This window comes from Lepisma saccharinum, chromosome 22 (genome assembly GCF_977018435.1).
Source record: "Lepisma saccharinum chromosome 22, izLepSacc3.1, whole genome shotgun sequence".
NCBI lineage: Eukaryota > Metazoa > Arthropoda > Insecta > Zygentoma > Lepismatidae > Lepisma > Lepisma saccharinum.
In genome coordinates this window covers 5,983,356-6,003,152 of record NC_139250.1, presented here as the reverse complement: position 1 = coordinate 6,003,152, position 19,797 = coordinate 5,983,356, and the positions used below count along the sequence as shown (strand labels likewise).

The window sequence follows — 19,797 nt, the reverse complement described above, 5'->3', positions numbered from 1 at the left end:
TTGTATTGCACCCACGAACATGAATCAAGTTTCATTCTGTTGCGGAAGGTCCATTCTTTAAAAAAAAAAAAAAGCAAAAGTTCCGGTTTTCTCCCCAAAGTAGCTGGAGAGGAAGGGGTAAACTCCACATTTTTATGTTTTTTTCATTGAAATTCGGGGGATGCAGCCCCTGCTCGTAACCCCTCCGCGGTTGGGGTATCCAAATTTTACATGGTTGCATGCACCGATGTATTACGTGCAAAACAAAAGTTATCCGAAGTAGATTGGTCCCATAGTGCCAGAGTTATTACAATTTTTCTCCATTATGTATACAAATTCAAATTTCGCGCTCAAAGCCTCGGCGACACTGGGCTTACTTTCGTCAGACCGCGCGGCGTACTAAGGGTTAAAGGCCATTTCCCACAATTTTCTGCTTTGCAATGTAATGTTGTGTGAGACCAGGAAAAGCAGTGCCATTCTGGCGGAATTCAAGCATGCACCTCCCGTCACATGCGATGCATATCAGCGGTATTTGTAGGGCAAGAAATAATAGAAAATAATTTCTTGTGTAAGGTAATTTTGATCTCGCTTTCTATTATTACAGAATAAATAAGGTGGTTAAAGGGTGAAAGCTTTGGGATGCTAAACACAGTGGAGGTAATGGGGGGGGGAGGTGACGGGTTGGTGACTTATTGTTTACACACGAGGATATTCTCCTCTTGGTCTACATCAAGACCTACAACTATGAAATCCATTTCCTAAACCTGGATTATACTGCGCATTATACGAGACATAATTGTTTGTCACTTTCCCCATCAAGAACCAGGGTGTGCATTATACACGCATAAATATGGTAGCTGGTGAATAGTACCATTTTGTCAATTTTGTGAAAGTTCAGTTTCTTTTTGAACAGCCCTTGTATTTTGGTCCGTTAAAACAGTAATTTTGACCACTTAACTAGTTTCCACCCCTGCATACACCATATCACAAAATTAACTGTAATGTTATTTTATTCTGTTACGAAATCTTATTTACTGAGACGATAACCCCACAAACTATCGTTACATGAACATGTTAATATTCATTCATTCATTGTTTTCTGCCTAATTGGCAGGTTTTTCACTGCAATCTCCAGCTTTCCCTATTCTCTGCCTTACGCTTCGTAATAGCATACGACCCAGTTAATTTAATATCATCCATAAGCTGATATCTGTTTCTTCCACGGACTTTTCCTTCTTCAACCATTCCCTCCAAGGCATCCCTTAGCAGGCAGTTCCTTCTTAGACAGTGTCCTAACCAGTTTCTTTTCCTCTTCTTGATGGTCTCCAGTATAGATCTTTTTTCACCAACTCTTTTCAGTACAGCTTCGTTTCTTACCTTGTCCGTCCATTTTACACGCTCCATTTTTCGCCATGTCCACATTTCAAAGCTTCGAGTCGTTTCTCTTCATTTCTTCTCAACGTCCAGGTTTCTGCACCATATAGTGCTACACTCCACACAACACATTTCACTAATCTCTTCCTTAGACCTATGTCCATGGGTCCACAAAAAACATTTTTCCTTCTATTGAAAGCTTCTTTTGCTATTGCGATTCTCATTTTCACTTCTTGTATGCAGCTCATGTCACTGCTTATAGTGCATCCGAGGTACTTGAAGCTATCCACTTGCTGGATTCTTTCACTGTTTGCTCTGACATTAATATTCCTTGGTTTCCTAATAATGTTTATTTTTCTTATTGTAGGTTGCAAAACTAACTCATTCCATGTCCATCTTTACGGAAGGCATCCTCATGATGAAGAGCACACTAGTGGGTATAATCAGGGTAGACCCAAAGCAGCTTCTTGAAGATGGGATCCGAAAGGAGTTGGTGAAGCATGTTGCTACTGCACTCCATAATGGATTGACATTCAATCCTAAAGCTAAGGTGAACATGCAGTTATATTACTTTCTCTTTCTAAGGCAAATGCACCATATTAATTTAGTTTTGTTGTCCACCATCTTTTTTAACAATTGGCTCACGTTACATGCAACGTTAGCACTTCATATGTAATAGGGGCATGCATATTTCATTTTTGACGGAAACACAAAATGTGAAATAACACACTGTACTGTCAATTTTTCATGTTTTCGAAAGGGGTGAGGTGCATTTTCCTACCATGTTAGGTCACAAAATGATGCTCAACCCCTAAGGCCGTAATTTTAATACCAAGAAGTCTTACACCTGGGTGGTAATCTTAAACTCAGAAACACTGTAGATTCGCACAGCATTGTTTAAAATGCTGAATCTTCGGAACCACTAATGCAATTCAATTGAAAGTTTCAACATAAATAAAGTACATATCTATGGGTTTATTAAACCTGCAAACATTGTTCAGGAAGTATAAATACAATAATGCAATGCAATACAATAATTTAGTAACATATAATATTGAATAGTCAGCACTCACATTATGTTGTTACTTTGCCTGAGCATCAGTCCTTGTTTCATTCTTTCATTTAAAGAAACAAAAAGCAAAATATTGATGTCAAACCTATTTTATGATGTAAGAGAGTTCCTAATGGTGATTGTTGAACTTTTTAGTGAACGACGAGCTTTTTAAATACGTCAGGGACGGGGATATTATATCTTAAATATATCCACACCAACCCTTGTCCACAATCCTTTTATTACAGTTCGACGTGGTACTATGTTAAGTACCTAGTTTTTTCATACGAACCTGAAGAAGGGGATAGTTAGTCTCCGAAAGGTAGTTCTAAAGAAAGGAAAATAGGAACAACATACTCGCATACGTAAGTACAGTTTTTAACGTTAATTTTTTAACGTCCTTTATATTCTGGAATTGTGAGTAATACACACCAAGCCTACAAAATGCTTTGATTACATGAAAAGTTTATTAGTATTTAGTTATTGTGCACTATTAGAAGGGAAATGTTTATTTTGTGTAATAAGTGGTGTTTTTAGAATCAAATTTTAGAGTTTTATTCACCATTTTAACACCAAAATGCCATTTTATATACTGCTTTTGATATAGAAATGTGAGTAGTTTGTGTGCCGAAATCTTGAGATTTTATTCAGCTTAAATATGTTGCTATAGTAATAGTGGACACTTGACTCTTATAAGTTATATATGTCTGGTTGTGTTCTGTTCTGAAAAATCAAATATTCTGGTTTGACTTGAACAACCCTCGTACAAAAGCAATTATATTTAGTTGAACTCTAATGACTTACGAAATTAATACATTTGGGTAAAATTTCAATTATCTTGTAACCACCTTACTGAACAGGAGGATGAAAATATTTCACTCCCTGCCAGAGCGTGACCTTTCCCTCGAAAAACAAAAATCAACGCTTCGTGAAAAATAGTTTCTCATCTATGATTTGTGTACACCACTGCTTATTTGATAACCAAATGCCTGAAACTATCCCATCTGCTAAAGAATAACTTAAAATATAATCCACGGTAATAACCTAATTGTAAAATTTTGTACCCTTTGTAGACAAGTGAACTGGTGCCCAAGTTAGAAGCCCTGGGCCAGATCATGGATGGATACAGAAGGTCCTTTGAGTATATCCAAGATTATGTCAACATCTACGGGCTGAAAATATGGCAGGAAGAAGTTTCGCGGATCATAAATTACAATGTGGAACAGGAGTGCAACAGCTTCCTCAGGAATAAAGTGCAGGACTGGCAGAGCATGTACCAAAGCAGCACCATCCCCATACCCAAGTTCCCACCAACAGATTTGACTTCTGTAAACTTCATCGGACGATTGGCGAGGGAACTGATCCGCATCACAGATCCGAAGTAAATAAATATCTGTGACATTCCGTAACATTTGGTGTTTGAATTGAAGGAAATGTAGAAAGGGGGGTGGGGATTGCTTGGGAACTTTTCTCTCTTTATTTTTTTGTTTTCAGTGTGTGTGTGTGTGGGCATGTGTGTTTTTAATTTCAAAAGAAAAAAATATATAAAAATGTATTTGGTGCCAATCAACAGCCTTCTGTGAATCCTGACAGTGAGTCTGGCTTGTATCCTACGTGAGACACTAAGTTTATTGTGCACAATGACGTACTGGCAACAAGGTTAATGTATCACTAGAATGTAAAACAATGAAATGACAGTGTTGGAATATGCAGATATAAAACACCTGAACAAGAACAATCTCCAGGTAAGGATGTTTGCCATAGCCTCCCCGATGGTGCAGTGGTAGCGTCGTTGCCTTGTAATCAAGGGGTCCCAGGTTCGATACCCGGTGGAGGCACATAGTGGTTTGGATCCCACTTTAAACTGTAGGTCCAGTCCCGATTAGCCTTACTGTGCACAAAGTAGACTTAAAACACCAAATCAACCAGCCATAGCCTGTAGAAAACTAAATGTATAAGTCACTAGCGCCATCAAATGGTTGGATGGCAACTTTAAGTTACAAAACCATGAACAAGTAACAAGCTTTTGCAATTAGTCTCCAGCTGACATGAGACTCATAAAATAATGTACTAAATTTCATTGTAGAGTGTATTATTCATATTATATTTTGGGTTTAAATTGTAAAATATTGAAACAAAAAAAATCTTAGTGTTCATTTTAAACTAGGGCAATAGTTTTTTTATTTCATGTTACGTATAAGTAGTACCCATCAGTATTTAACTTATCGGAAACCAGAAACTGTAAACTGCACATGAGGAGGAAAGCAACTGTCAACAAATGCACATTTGTGTACTCGATTAAGTGTTCTGTTGTCTGACACCTTTTCTATCTGTATAGTACAACACTAGTGCATAGATTAGTTTTCATTTCCTGGACAAATTCACCTTCATACTATCTTTACGCCATCACAGAAATAACACTCAACCTCTATATTTTTTAATAACCTTGGTGAGTCAGTAAATCAATAGGTGAATAAAGTAATTTTTCACAAAAGACAATAGTGAATTATTATATGTTTTTGGAAAAATATGTTAAACTTTTCGTTTGTAATATATTTTTGCAGGACAACAGTTTATGTGGAGCAGATGACAGCATGGTATGATCTCAAGACCCACAATGAAATAATAAATTTGAAATTTTTCTCCAAAATTACCAAATCCGTTGGAACTTTTGGATTGACTGGACTTGACAGACTGTTTTCTTTCATGATTGTAACAGAGCTCCAGGTAAGAACTCAAGTGTGATACATTTTAAATAACTAACATGCTGGCATTCCAAAACCTGAAGGTTTCTTTAAGCAACCATACAAGTTTTAAATCTGTCCCCAGTTTGAGCAAGATCAATCCGCTCCTCTTGAATCCACATGACGTGCCCTCCGAAAACCTTAGTTTAATTATTCTAATAATAACATTGTGTAGTTCAGTGTTGTATAACCTTCCTCAGTAACCTCTTTCTGTTCTGTTTTAGCTTTGGTTTTTCATGTCGTTTTCCCACTAATTGGGCTAATTGTGACAATGAAGAAGGGTGATTAACTGATAAAATGGTAACTGGACAAACACATGCGTGACTAAAGTTCAAACCTGGGACCTCTGGCATCATAGTGCATTATGCCACTCTGCTGGCTGCATCTCTTTTAGGTCTAAATATCTTTTGTAGGATTTATTTTCAATACTCTTAATTAGTTTTTTTTTTTCGTAAGGCAAAATTGATGGCATTTTTAATTCAAATGCTAGAGTATAACTTCATGTATAAGAAACACTAATGTTCCGATTACTGTGACACTATTGCATGGAATCTCTATTAGGGGTGGAACTGCTTAGTTGTTAGATGATACTTTCACATTAGCATATTAGCAAATTTATCAGCAATATCTTACTGGCTGTTTTTATAAATAGAATTTGACAGACTTGTACAATTTATTCATTTTAATAGTAAAACAAAACATTATTTGCACTTTTTAAATACATTTCAAAATATTTATTATTTATTTAATAAGTCAAAACTAAGCCTGAGCTGATATCAAAGTTGATGTTTAGGCTGATTGGAGCAGTATAGATGTGAAAAAGTTTGTTGGAATTTATACACCAATACCAACTGTTACTTTTCTGGAGTTTGCATATTTTGAGAGGTCTGAAAAAATGCTGCACAATTTCGCAAAGTTCAATTATCCTGAAAGTTATGCAAGATTTGAAATTTTTATTTATCTTCCACCAGTATTATGAGAAAAAATGGATTTTGGTTAAATGAAGGTTATTTTAATATTCCAGAGTAATCCTTTGAATATTTTGTAACAAAAACAGGTATATTGATCAGTATTATTGTAGTGAAATTAATTTTATTTAATATTTTGAAACATCTTTTAATTCTTACAATCTTCATGCCTTGGTATCGGCTCAGCCTAATAATCCATCAGGCTGTCTAATACATAATAAGGTGGTGAACATATAGTGTTAATTCTGAACAAAATATATTTCTAATTTTGTATTTGTAAAGTATCGTAGACAGCAAATTTTCTATCAATACATTCCTAATTTCTTTAACAATTGTTTTGCGAATATGTTAAGTTATTGGATTCATGAGATCATGGTTTAAAATTCTGCAGTCTGACATCCTGATTGTAATGTCTTTGATCACTCATTATATATTCTGAGAAACTACTGTGTTATATCTTTAGGTTAAGTGGTAAAGTAGCCACAGGCTGAATTTCGCCCATGAATAAAGAATTTCTAATTAATTTCTAATATTTAAACATATCTAAGAATTCATATCCAGTTGTTTCTTCAAATAACCATGGGAAACTGAATGCCCTAGTTAATCCTCTGCTGTGTATTTCAGAACTGTACAGGGGAAGTATTTATTGTAAATGTTTTCATTAATGGTGACAATGTTTTTTAATTATTATTATTATTAAATGAAGATCTGTATTGTAATTTATTTAATGTCCCTGTGTTTATGTACTTTTTACAGAACTTCCTCAATACGTTGCAGAAAGGAGTATTGAAAGATAAATTGTGGCTAGAGTTGTTTTCCGCTGTCTCCAAAGGACTTGCACCCAACACAGGGATCATTAGTAAGTAAAGCCCCTATCACACGAAACTGGATTTCTAGTAGGAATGCCCTAGTTGGTGCTGAATTAACTTTCTAGGTAGCAATCATGGCTGACTGCTTGACTGGTTTGGAGGAATAGGACATGTTCTAATTGCTACTTGACTTCCTCGACTGGATTCTGTGGAACAGCCAATCAGAGCAAAGTTTCGCCATGTGAAGATAATCTGTGAGTGTGCAAAGGATCACTTTTGTCTGTGGTTCTGAGTGTTACTCCAGCAATGTATAATGTATACAGCATGAAAGGCACGTTGAGTTACACCATCTATGCTGAGTGCACGGTGTGTACATTTGAAACAACTAAAATATTCTTCCATACGTGTACAGTAAACATTGCAAAGTATGTATTTAAGCAGCGCCATTGTCTTGTACCTAATAACGTTTTATACAAAACATTATTTCTCTCGGTTGAATAGTTATCGGCTTTTAAAAATGTGAAGTGATACATTGTTTACATCTCACGTGGCTGCCATTACAACTTCCCTCGTATGGGAACAAAAGTCTATCGACAAGTATGCTGATAAGTATCGTGTGAGGCGAGGACTAGCAAATTGGTAGCCAGTCCAGCACCAACTAGGGCATACCTACTGGAAATCCAGTTCCGTGTGATGCGGGCTTTAATATGACTTAAAAGCCATCTATCAATATGATAGTACTGTATTTACACTCATGTAGACCAGACTTGTCAAACCTAAAATTGTGGTATTAAAAACACAAAGTTGCAACACCTACCTTATTTCTCTTGCAGTTTACAGTATTTACAAGCATATAAACACAATTACATAAGGCAAACATCAACAAAAATGGCAATAAGATGGCACGAACATGATTTAGGCATTACAAATTTGGACCCAAGAACAGGTTTGTCAGCTCATATCATTGAGGAGAAACAGAGAGGTTTTAAAAAGAATAACGGGAGAGAGATATATAAATGTACGGGAGGCTTCATTCATGCAGAAGAAGGGTCTCCCCGATGGCACGATGGTAGCGTCAAGGGGTCCCGGGTTTGATACCCTGTGGAGGCATGTAATGGTTCGGATCCCACTTTAACCCTTAGTTCGCCCCCGTTGCAAAGGTGCAACGAAAAAAGTATGTCCCTTGTAGCCGCTGTGGCACGTATGCAACAAACAGCTTTAGATACAATTATCGAGAGTTTGCCACACTTATATTTGTATATTGAGGTTGAAACACTGGCAGTTCGGTCGGGAACAGGTTCTGCAATCGTGTTTACGAAAATTCCAAATCCCCCACCTCCTTTCTCGCAATATGTCACGTGTTTGGGCTTTGGGCTCACGTGTTCGCTGGTCAGTTGACAGACACAATGAATGCTTGGTATTTATGATGCTGTTTTCCTCCAAGCTTCCAACGCTGTGATTTAGTACTGATAAGGCACACATTCTTCTTTGTGTTTAGACCTGGTGATCCAGCTGAAGTAGGAATAGGAGGGGGGGACAAGGAGAGAGGGGATTGGATGAGGTTTGGGGGTGTCAGCTTTCTGTCGCCTCTATGTTAGAAATGCAATGAAGCTTGATGATAGCCAGAGGCGCCAGAAGCGTGAGTCTATCTAGAAGTAGAGACAAAACAAGCGATTGCAAAGGCTCCCTTCCCTCCTCCATCACCATAAACAGTTCGTATCATATAACAGCTCATCGATTTCCCTAACGCACAATCGTTGCACAATCGTTTCCTTCCGGACATATTTCCACAAAGAGCCGAGTCGAACAGGGAAGAAATAGATTCACAGTAGCTACACAAGATGCAAGTGTGAACAAAAAAAAGCAAAAGTTCGGGTTTTCTCCCCAAAGTAGCTGGAGAAGAGGGGGCAAACTCCACATTTTTATGATTTTTTCATTGAAATTCGGGGGATGCAGCCCTCGCCCGTAACCCCCCACCCCCACCCACGGTTGGGGCATCCAAATTTTACATGGTTGCATGCACTGATGTTCTACCTGCAAAACAAAAGTTATCCGAAGTAGATTGGTCCCATAGTGCCAGAGTTATTACGATTTTTCTCCATTATGTATACGAATTCAAATTTCGCGCTCAAAGCCTCGGCGACACTGGGCTTACTTTCGTCAGACCGCGCGGCGTACTAAGGGTTAAACTGTAGGTTCAGTCCTGATTAGCCTTCCTGTACATAAAGTGAACTTGAAACACCAACTCAATCAATCAATCATTGCGGAAGAACACTGGAGGAAATTAAATAATGAGAATTGACTCACTATGGAGTACCATCTTTCACAAATGGCCGGCTCCCATGGCAGAGTGGTTAGCACATCATGCTACGACGCAAAGGGTCCTGGGTTTGAATCCCAGCCTGCACATGGATGTTTGTGAGTGTCCATTCATCCATTTCATCATATCACTCATCCCAATCTTCGCAATTAGCCAAATGTGGCAGAAATGCGAGGTAAAGTAAAGCAAATCAATCAATCAATCTCTTTCACAAATGGGGTAAGCCACCACCTTTGAAATTTAGTTCTACAGAAGAGATCAAGAACCTTTGTGGAAAGGAGGACTTTGAATTATCTGATGTTTTTTGAGATCCATTATTAATATCTGACAACAACTTCATTTAAAATAATTAATTGCTTGTTTCGCAGTTAAATTATTATGTTCCAATAATGTAATATTTTTCACAAGATTCATTGTATAACTGCTCCTTTATCCTTTTGTTAAATTGATCCCATTTATTCATAATTGGGAAAAGAGACACGCGGTAGTATATAAATACGGAGAAACTAGTACTCACTTTTATCCACGAAGCTGTTTTTTTTCTTCTTTTTCGATTAAGTTCAGTGGCCACTGCCACCATCTTCGTTGGAACGATGTGCTAAAAACAGCTTCGCGGATAAAAGTGAGTACTAGTTTCTATGTATTTATTTGATCCCATTGTTCAAAATACAAATGTCTGTTGAAGGGAGCATGTGTTCTCACAAAATGCAACAGCAAAAATTGTGTTTAAGTGCATGTAGAAACCGTAAGAAGCAAGAGAAATAATTCTACAAAGCAAGCAATATGTACAATGTACATACAAGAAAACAATAATAACATGTATCTGGTTGGACTGAAGCAATACCAATACTGATGTATACGTTTTGGCCGATACAAGTTTCCTTTGGCAACAGCTTTGCACACAGAAATAGATTTTATGATTAATAAAATGAACTTATGTGATGTGAATATTTTAAATATACAATTCTGGAAGATTTATATGGTGTAGTTCCAATCATACTTTAAAATTTATGTAGGAGGAGGGAGATATGAAGGTATTTTTTCGTCATGTGTACAATTCCAGTCTTTACGTTGTTCATTTGTAGGTAATCCTGTGAGGTTCTACAGCCAGTATACCAGCAGGGCACAAAAAGTGTGGCCCCAGATTTTGGAGTGGGTGATGAAGATTGGCCAGATGCAGCTTCTGAGAAAACACATTGCTTACGAGTTGAACACTTCTTGCAAATTTGATTCCAAACACCTGTTCAATTCCTTGCAAGCAATGAATGAGTAAGTAATAGATTTTTTGGTTTAAATATTTTTTTATTGGTAAGGCTTATTTGATAATTCAGTTCATAACTTGCCCGCTCGAGGGCAGCACAAGTGCTGTTTCTTTGTTCTTTCTCTGCGTGTGCTGTGTATTTTCGAATTTGTCTCAATAGCTGATAAAGTTGCTCCAGGTTGTTCTCGGGAGATGCTCTTCCAGGATGATATTCAGAGTTGTCTGGAGGAGGAGGTTGTGAATGGTTCTGGGTCTGAACTGGAGAAGAGAATATAGAAAGTGATATCATTCACTGAATATTTAGGAAAATGGATATAATGAACAGATTTCTTTTTTTTTTAAAGAGAAAAGAAAAACGAAAATATTTTTTAATACTTTCTCATGGCAACCCTGACACTTGTATTTTTTGTAAGTTATCTTGTAATGTGTAGTAGTTTGTATTCATACACAAAATTTAAGGTCTCTACAGTACATAGTAGCAGAGTAATAAGGCGAGAATAAAGAAAAAGTAGATATTTTTTTAATTTTTGGGAGATGGCTACACTGACACTTGAAGAAAATTTCATTCAGTTTTTGTAAGTTAAAATTTAGACAATAGTAGTTTGTATTCATATTAGGGATGGGCTCATATGAAATTTTTGCTGATACCGATATAAAATTTACCGATACCGATAACCGATATTCTACCGATCCGATACAAAATTAGAAATTGTCCTTGAAGAACCTGAAAGGTTCATTGACCTCCTTAATAAATGTGTGTTTCAAGGTGACTGCAGTGCAAGAGAAGTTGCATATTTAGACATTTACTTTTTTAGAAAGTAGGGCATGGAGATTTTCCATAAAAATTACAACAAAATTGTAGAATTTTGCACTAAATTATCAAATATTTATCGATATATCGGATCGGTAAAATAATCGGTAATTTTACCGATAAACCGATATCGGCCAATACCGATAGAGTACCGATTAATCGGTCCCATCCCTAATTCGTATACAAAATTTTAGTTCTGTGTGGTACGTAGTAACCGAGTAATAAAGACAATGAGCAAATGGCAACAAAAAATAAATCATTTTTGAGTATTTTTTGGGTGGCAACACTGTTGTTTGAAAAATATTACACAAAGTTTTTGATAGTCATGTTATAAACTGTAGTATGTTGTATTCGTACACAAAATTTGAGGTCTGTACATAGTAACAGTAATTAGTTTTCAGAAAAGTGTCCAAAATTCAAAGTTGTCTGTGATATATTCATTTCTGTGCATACATGCTAAAAGGGTTAATAACATAGGGCTTATTTCAGTGCCTTACTGGGTGAAATAGAAGCCCATTATAAGGAACCCTCAAAACCCTATCCAAAGGAAGACAATCCGTTGATGTATGAGGTGTCCATGTATTTGGACTGGGCTGGCATAAGCAATCCATATGCAAAGATCTACATAACTACAAAAAATCTCCAGTATTTTTCTTTGCTGACATTCCTGTTTGTGATATCCCAACTGGGCAAGCTGCATTATGTAAAAAATGTTGGTAAGTTGCACTAATTATTTATTTATTATGGAAGTTGTCACCAGAACAGAATAACAAATTGATATCCTACAAGAATTATTTTGTATTTGAGTATTCATATCTTTGACTGAACCAATAATTTATTATATTACGAATTTCTAAACATGTAAGTTTTGTTTTTCACAGCAAAATGCACAAAAAACTCCAGCTGTATTTGCACTGGAAATTCTTGGAAACTTGGAAAGTCAGGAAATTTCATAAAAATATTAGTAGACCAGCCAAAGGCCAGAATTATGACTTTACCCGCATGGAATGTTAATAACAGGCATCCATGCTAAATAAATCAGTCATGGGTCTGACAGAAAAACTAGGGTGGATGCCACCAAATATTTTGACCTTCAAGGTCATTTCAAGGACATATTCTGACCCTAAAAGGTCAAATTTCATACCTTTCATCTGATATATTACACGAACATATTTGGATGAGTTTGAAATTTGACCTTTTAGGGTCAGAATATGACCTTGAAGGTCAAAATATTTGGTGGCATCCACCCTAGTTTTTCTGTCAGACCCATGGCTGGTTGATTTAACATGGATGCCTGTTATTAACATTCCATGCGGGTAAAGGTTTTTTTTTAGCTTTTTTGCTTCTTGGCTGGTCCACTATATTGAAAAACTTGGACATGTCAGGGAATTTTAAATATGGTTATTGTACCTGCATTGTATATCAGATTTTCAAGTCTTCTTAATCATTGAAGAAATACCTCAAGTGATAATCCTATTGAGTACCAAAAACTCCCTAGATTTCATCCCTTTTCAGTGATTTAATCCTGATGACATTTGTCTTGTAAGCCAAATGGTTGATTGTAAATTTTTTTTTGTTATTTTTCTTTTTTTTTACAGTGTTTTTCTGCTTCTGTTGACCAATCATGATGATAAACATGAATAATTAGAAACACTCGTGTCTAGGTGCGATTTGAACCTGAAAAGTTCTGTGGCAAAATCGTAGCCACTGATTTGCAATCACTGATTGAGCTTGGTGAAATTGCCACTTCATGTACAGTTAAGCAGCTAAGTAATGGTAAAAATCAAGAGGCAGTGTACAGCATAAGATTATTTTTTACCAGGATAGAGTGAAAATTGTTGTTAGTTTATGGTAACACGTGTTCTTGTGACTTAACTTGTAGCCACAAAACTAAAAGAGACAGATTTAAAACTCAGTTTGTTTCTGTATGTGGCTTAAGAAGTTTTTAATAACCCAATTTTAATTTACTCCTAACTGTAAACAGTATTTCTTGAGTGATCAATTTATTACGTTGTAATATATTTTGTCTGTCAATAATACTCATGCAAACATTACATCGTAGGTGGTTTGATTGCAAAGAAAACCCAGGATCCTTTGGACGGAATACCTTTTGTAGTCGGTGTGCAGACTGTCCTTCGTCAGTTCCATCCAGAGATCAGAAATCAGTTCATTGCATACTTGGGCCAGTACGTGAAGTCATACGTGGAAGCAAGTGTGGGGTAAGTAAGCCTTTCTCTTGTTTGATAACGACATGTTCATTATTATACAGTGTCTGGATAATGGCAGTTGGAAAAATATAATGTTACATTGTAAGATTAATTGCTGAACTTTTATGTCATTTTCAGTTTCAACCTTCAAAATTTTATTTTTCCTTAGGCTGGGCTGAAAAATGCACCATTAATATTACAAAGCTATTTCTGAAGTGACACATTTATTCTTCAATTGAAGAAAATAAGAATGACATTACGATACTGCACAGCTTGCACAAATGTACTAATGTTAGTACATTTTACTAAAAACATAACTTTGTAAATACAATTTTGAAAGTGTTGTAGCACCTCCTGATGGCATGGTGGTAATGTCATCACCTTGTAATCAAGGGGTCCCAGGTTCAATATCCGGTGGAGGCACATAGTAGTTTGGTTCTTAGTGGTCCAGTCCCGATTAGCCTTTCTGTGCATAAAGCAGACTTGAAAATAAACTCAAAACAAAAGTGTTTTAAATATGGAGACATTAGTACTCACTTTTATCCGCGAAGCTGTATTTCTTTTTTGATTAATTTCAGTGGCCACTGCCACCATCCTCATTGGAACTTGCTGTACTGTTGCTTTGCGTGTGTCTTTTGTTTGTAGTTCTCAGGCTGCCTCTAGGTGCGCTGTTGTTAACTGTGCGTCTCTGTCTGTGTCGTCTGCTATTTCCGGGCGATAACTGTTGTAGTAGGAGAATCCAAGTGTGGTGCACTAGCTCGTGTGGGAAGTGCATTATGGCGTGCGTTTCCTTGATTACTACATACTACAACAGTTATCACCCAGAAATAACAGACGACACAGTTAGCAACAGCGCACCTAGAGGCAGCCAGAGAACTACAAACAAAAGATGCGCACCAAGCAACAGTACAGCAAGATCCAACGAGGATGGTGGCAGTGGCCATTGAAATTAATCAAAAAAGAAAAAACAGCTTCGCGGATAAAAGTGAGCACTAGTTTCTCTGTATTTATATACTACCGCGTCTCTCTTTTCCCAATTATGAAAAGTGTTTAAGTTCTGGTAGCACTCATTAAGAATTATTTTTAAATTTGTCCATATGTTAAAATACCATTATAAGACAACGATGAATTTTAATTAATAGAAAGGGTCCCAGGTTCGATCCCTGGTGGAGGCACATTGTTCAGTGGTTCGGATCCCACTTTAAACTGTAGGTCCAGTCTTGATTAGCCTTTCTATGCATAAAGTGGACTCAAAACAACTTAAACAAACAATAAAAAGAAATTCAATCTTTTTCTTTTGCCTTGTTCGAGGTTCAAACGAAGTAAATGGTATAGCTGTTCAAAGCCACCTTTGTTATCCATCTTTCCATCTTATTATCATTCCAATCACAACTAACCTGTCAGCCCAATCATAAGAGAGAACAATTGGGCCTCCCCAATGGCATGGTGCTAATGTCATCACTAGGGCTTGGATAATTTTGCATCTTGCATATTTCATATGCAGGTGCATATTTTTATGAAAATAAGTTGATGTGCATATTTTTGTATCCACAACCAACACCGAGCATATACTGTATTTATTTTTCTTCTCCTCGCTTCTTTTTTCTTTAACTTTTCTCTGTCTTTCTTCTTTCAACAACTTCAAACAAGTTACAAGTTGAAGATCCTGTGTATGTACAGAAATTGGTATGCAGTATTCAAAAAGAACAGTGGGTATGCAACAATGGTGAAAGTTTGCAAAGTTCTGCATACAAATGGACAATGTGTGGATGATTTGGAACTTGATGTGTCTGACTTTGTTGCCCTAAAATACAGTCCACTTGTATCTTGCGAAGTGGATTGTGTGTTTCCTGAATATAAGACTATTCTAGCTGAAAACAGAAAGAGTTTCAAGTTCGAAAATTTGAGACGTCATGTTGTTATCAAATGCAATCATGATCTTGATCTGTAATATATTGTGTTTTATTTAACGCAGAATCATATTAATTGGTAAAAATCTGTGTAGCGAATGAGCCTTCAGAATAATACATACTCATTTCCTGGCATGTAATCTTTCATAGTTTGTAATATACAAAAGGTAAAGGTAAAGTGCTCCCCTGTGCTTAGCACCACACCATGAAGGCGTATAGGGGGTGTGGGGGTAACGCCCCACACTTTCTTGATCCGGTTGATAGTGGGGGTGATGTGATCAGCACCATGCCCCTGACCGCCTTTACCCCCCAGGGTTTCCCCCAGGTACCCATGTCATTCGACACTGGGTGCGTGGCGGGGCCTCTTCCAACATTAGAAAAGTTCCCGGATTTGAACCGGCGGGGGATCGAACTCGGGACCTTTAGCATGGTAGTCAGACGTATTACCTATACAGCATTTATAAATTAAACGGGTTTTTAAAGTGCATATTTTACACTATTTTAGTGCATATTTTGCATTTTTTTAGTATATAACTATCAGAGTCCTAGTCATCACCTTGTAAGGGGTACCAGGTTCGATACCAAGTCAAGGCACATAGTGATTCGGATCCCACTTTAAACTGTAGGTCTGGTCCATACCAGCCTATCTGTGTATAAAATGGACTTAAACAAAAACTCAACTCATAGGAGACAAGTTTTTAAGTTTCAGCTTAGCAGCTTCTTGTTAAAAATGTATCTGTGTTGTTACGTTTCAGATCCAGTGGTAAAGCTTCTGAGCTGCCGACAGAAGTAGTTGTGGCACTCTACTTTATGGACTCTTTTGTTCATCACGCTGGAATTTCCCGTAAAGTTCTGAGCGCTCACATTCCAGACCCTATCCTGGATCAGTACCAGGCAATGGCATCATGATGATGTGAAGGGAACACAGTGTGTGATCTAGTGTATGTTTCATGATTAAGTTGCGAATGTGTTTCATTCTTGTACATTCGCCACTAATGTCTAGTCAGACTATTCAGATACCGAGGTAGGTCATTCATTCCTGAAATGCCTAACCAAGTTGAAATTGAAGAGTTAGCATGTTGATATGATGGCCTAATGTGATTTGAATGTTGGAGATGCTAGCACACTTTCAGGTGTGTGTGTACATAATTTGTGTATATTACTTGTATGTTACACACTGCTGCAAGTCGACCAAGGGTGCGCAGATCTGAAAATACCTGGATGTTGTGAAAACCAGGTTATAAACTTTCAATTAACTAATTTTATGTACAAAACATAATTCATGATTATAAAATTCCATTTGGCAAATTATCACATTTTATTATAATTTACATGATAATATATCATGTATCTTGTGTCATAAATCACTACTTTGCAAGTATTTGACAAAGAAAAGTGTGTTTACATTGTATGGTTTGTGAAGATTAAGAGTGCATGTCTGAACTTGTGTAAAATAAATTGTTTATTGCACAATACATATAGTGAAAGACTTCCTGAGATATTGTTAAATAAATATTTTGTATTTATAATTGTTTTTTTTGTATGTGCTTACCAGCAATACTGAAATTTTGAATGCCATATCCACATTATTTTTTTTTACAGAGATATTTTCTCTAAGTAGGAAACGCTGTCCTTATTCTGGGCAAGTAAAATGCAGTTCACATTGTGTTTGCTGTTTTTTCCCCAAATCAGTTTCATTTTGAATCACCCATTCGTCTGCACAAGGAAGATTTGATTACCAATATTGGTAGTCCAGAATTTTGTCAACTCATTCAGGCAATATGTAGCCAGATACAGTTGCATGAAAAATCATAAATCATAATTTAGCCCTGTAGTGGCACTTCTTAAAGAACTTTTGGTTGCGCCTCGATAAACTTTTCCCATACCCCATTCCAACCAACTCCTCCGCTCTCTCGAACTATGAAATATTATATGAACTTATGAAATTAAATTGATGAGTTTTTTAATTCTTGCAAGAATTTTGCTTTCGACCTTGCATAAATTAATGGGTTTGTCGTGGAGAGATCCAGGTTCCAGAAGTCTGCACTCTGCAATATTTAGTAATTTTAGTTTTATAACTATTGATGCAATGCTACCAGATGTCCAAATTTAGTCGACACAGTCCATTTATTTTAGTCGGTTGTGTTTGTGGTTAATTCACATTTAGATATGTTCATTATTTTAATAATCACTGCTAATAGGTATTTAATTTATAAATATATTATTTTCTAAACAGAATTATCATGCCTGTTCAGTGGTCCTGGTATAAATTTTTTTTATGAAATTTGTAAACATTGTTAATTTGCTGAAAGCAGTACTATTCCAATACTTCTGAGAATTGAATGTATACAGTAAATACCAAGCTGTGCACCGCGTGATAGCCTTTGTCTATAAGTGACTGGATTGCCACTGATTCCAATGTGGTAGAACTCTGTGTAGCACGAACCAAGGAAGTCGTCAAGTGTGGTTTACGCATCATCTAGGTTTCTGAACTGTCATCCTGTAAGGTGGTTGTCCAGTGAATGGAACAGATGGTAATCGGACAGGGCAATGTCTGGGTAATAAGGAGGATGCATCAGTATTTCCCAACAAAGGTGCAGTGTGTTGTCATGGGCCACATGTGGCCTCACGTTATCTTCTAAGTAGCAGACTCCTTTGCAATTCACAAAGGTGGGTGCCATGTTTTTCAGTTTCTTGTGAAATCACTTCAGCTGCTGAAAGTACACAGTTGCATTGATTATCAGCCAGGTGGCAACCGTTTGTGATGCACAATAGCCTTAGCAGCAGGGTTGGCATTTTGCCTGTTTTTTTTTCTATAAAACCCAACCTGGGGGGTTTATTCAGGTTTTTTTTTTAGATAAAACCCAGGCAAAACTGGGTTTAATTGGGTTTTTTCAGGTTATGTTTAAAAATATATACTTTAAAAATTAAATACATTATCCCCTGGTAGTAATGTATTGTTAACATTCAATTTGTATAGCTTTTTGCCCTGTCCCATCTACGTACATCTGGAGCAGGCGAACGGAAACAAGTCTTTCCGCATGTAGTGGCGGAAAACGGCTCCACCAGTGAACACGTGAGAGGAAACTGGATTGTGTGGAAAGAGGGGTGGGGGTGGGGTAAGTAACTACAGTTACCAGCCTTCGTAGGAATGTGTACTGCTTAACTTTGCCCACTCGATTTATTCCCCTTCTCTAATGTTATGCTCACCCTTGCTCCAGAAATAACTGTGACAGGGAATAGTTGACTGAATCAAAAACTATTTAACATTTCTGTTAACATATTCTGTTGTAAAATATTTGTCCAACAGTTTGATTCTACTCATCCAGGAGGGTGTAATAGTTAATGCTGTTGCTTTGTGATCAGTTTTCAGGGTTGCATTCACTGAGGAGGCACATACTTTGGTGTATCCAACAATCAGACTACTGGGGGGAAGGGGGTACAAAATATCTTATAACCAGTGCTTCTTTTTTCTGGCAGTCAACAACGCTACTATATACTGGCACCTTATTATAGGTCAGGACTAAGAACATTTTATTTCAACAAGAGAAATGCCTACGATGCCAGAGGTCCTGGATTCGAATACCAGTTTAGGCATGAGTATTCTTTGTGTGTCCCTTCAGCAATTTCATCATATCATCACTCATTCTCATCTTCGTGATTAGCCAAATGTGGCAATAAAGAGAAGTAAATACACCAAATCAATCAATCAAGCAAGAGAAATACACATGTGTGTGTGGACATATATATACTTGGACACATCATCAATTGTGAACTTAACACAATTTTGAGTTAAAAGAGGAAAATAAGAATGCACGTAAAATGTCGCTGCTTGGTAGATGGGGGAAGGGGACTGCTAAAACACAATCCTGCCTAGGGTGCCAAAATATCTAGCTACTAGCTAGCTCTTCAATACAATCAGGTTCATTATCAACAAATCTTAAAAAGTTAGTTATTTGCTCCATACGTGTGAAATCTTTGGTACAACTATTTTGACTTTCTTTTAACATAGCAATTTTGACTTTGTTGCACATTAATTGTACCATATAAGTTTGAATTTCAGGACTCGCATGATAACTGTGAATCTCATTTTGTTTTATACGTCTGAAATGTTATTGTAGAACCAAGTATTTGATGCAGTGGCGTAACAAAATCATCAGGCACACACCCACAAGAAACAGATTCTGACAAAAATATTAAGTAATTACTTTGAATGCCTGGTTGGGACTACGTTTATATTAATAATTACACAAATCTAGCATTTACCTGTGAATTTTCATAGATTACAACTTATCTTTCTTTGACATGTGTGTGTTCAAAAGAAGAAAAGACAATAACTTACTTATCCCCTCCCCCTGTCCCT

General features: G+C 36.8%; 1 protein-coding gene across 4 annotated transcripts in view; it reads left to right on the top strand.

Moving 5' to 3' along the window:
* Positions 1–19,797, top strand: part of Strump (WASH complex subunit strump) — a 107,857-nt gene that overhangs the window by 73,909 nt on the left and 14,151 nt on the right. For 3 of the 4 annotated variants that reach the window (XM_083144068.1, XM_083144066.1, XM_083144067.1), the window contains exons 14-21: positions 1,721–1,903; positions 3,478–3,785; positions 4,969–5,131; positions 6,873–6,975; positions 10,331–10,514; positions 11,807–12,033; positions 13,380–13,536; positions 16,190–16,453. In XM_083144068.1, the coding sequence (XP_083000194.1) occupies positions 1,721–1,903; positions 3,478–3,785; positions 4,969–5,131; positions 6,873–6,975; positions 10,331–10,514; positions 11,807–12,033; positions 13,380–13,536; positions 16,190–16,343 (1,479 nt within the window). In that variant the 3' untranslated portion in view covers positions 16,344–16,453. Of the gene's footprint in view, positions 1–1,720; positions 1,904–3,477; positions 3,786–4,968; positions 5,132–6,872; positions 6,976–10,330; positions 10,515–11,806; positions 12,034–13,379; positions 13,537–16,189; positions 16,454–19,797 lie in introns of those variants that run through there. The other variant, XM_083144070.1, reaches the window with a different exon arrangement.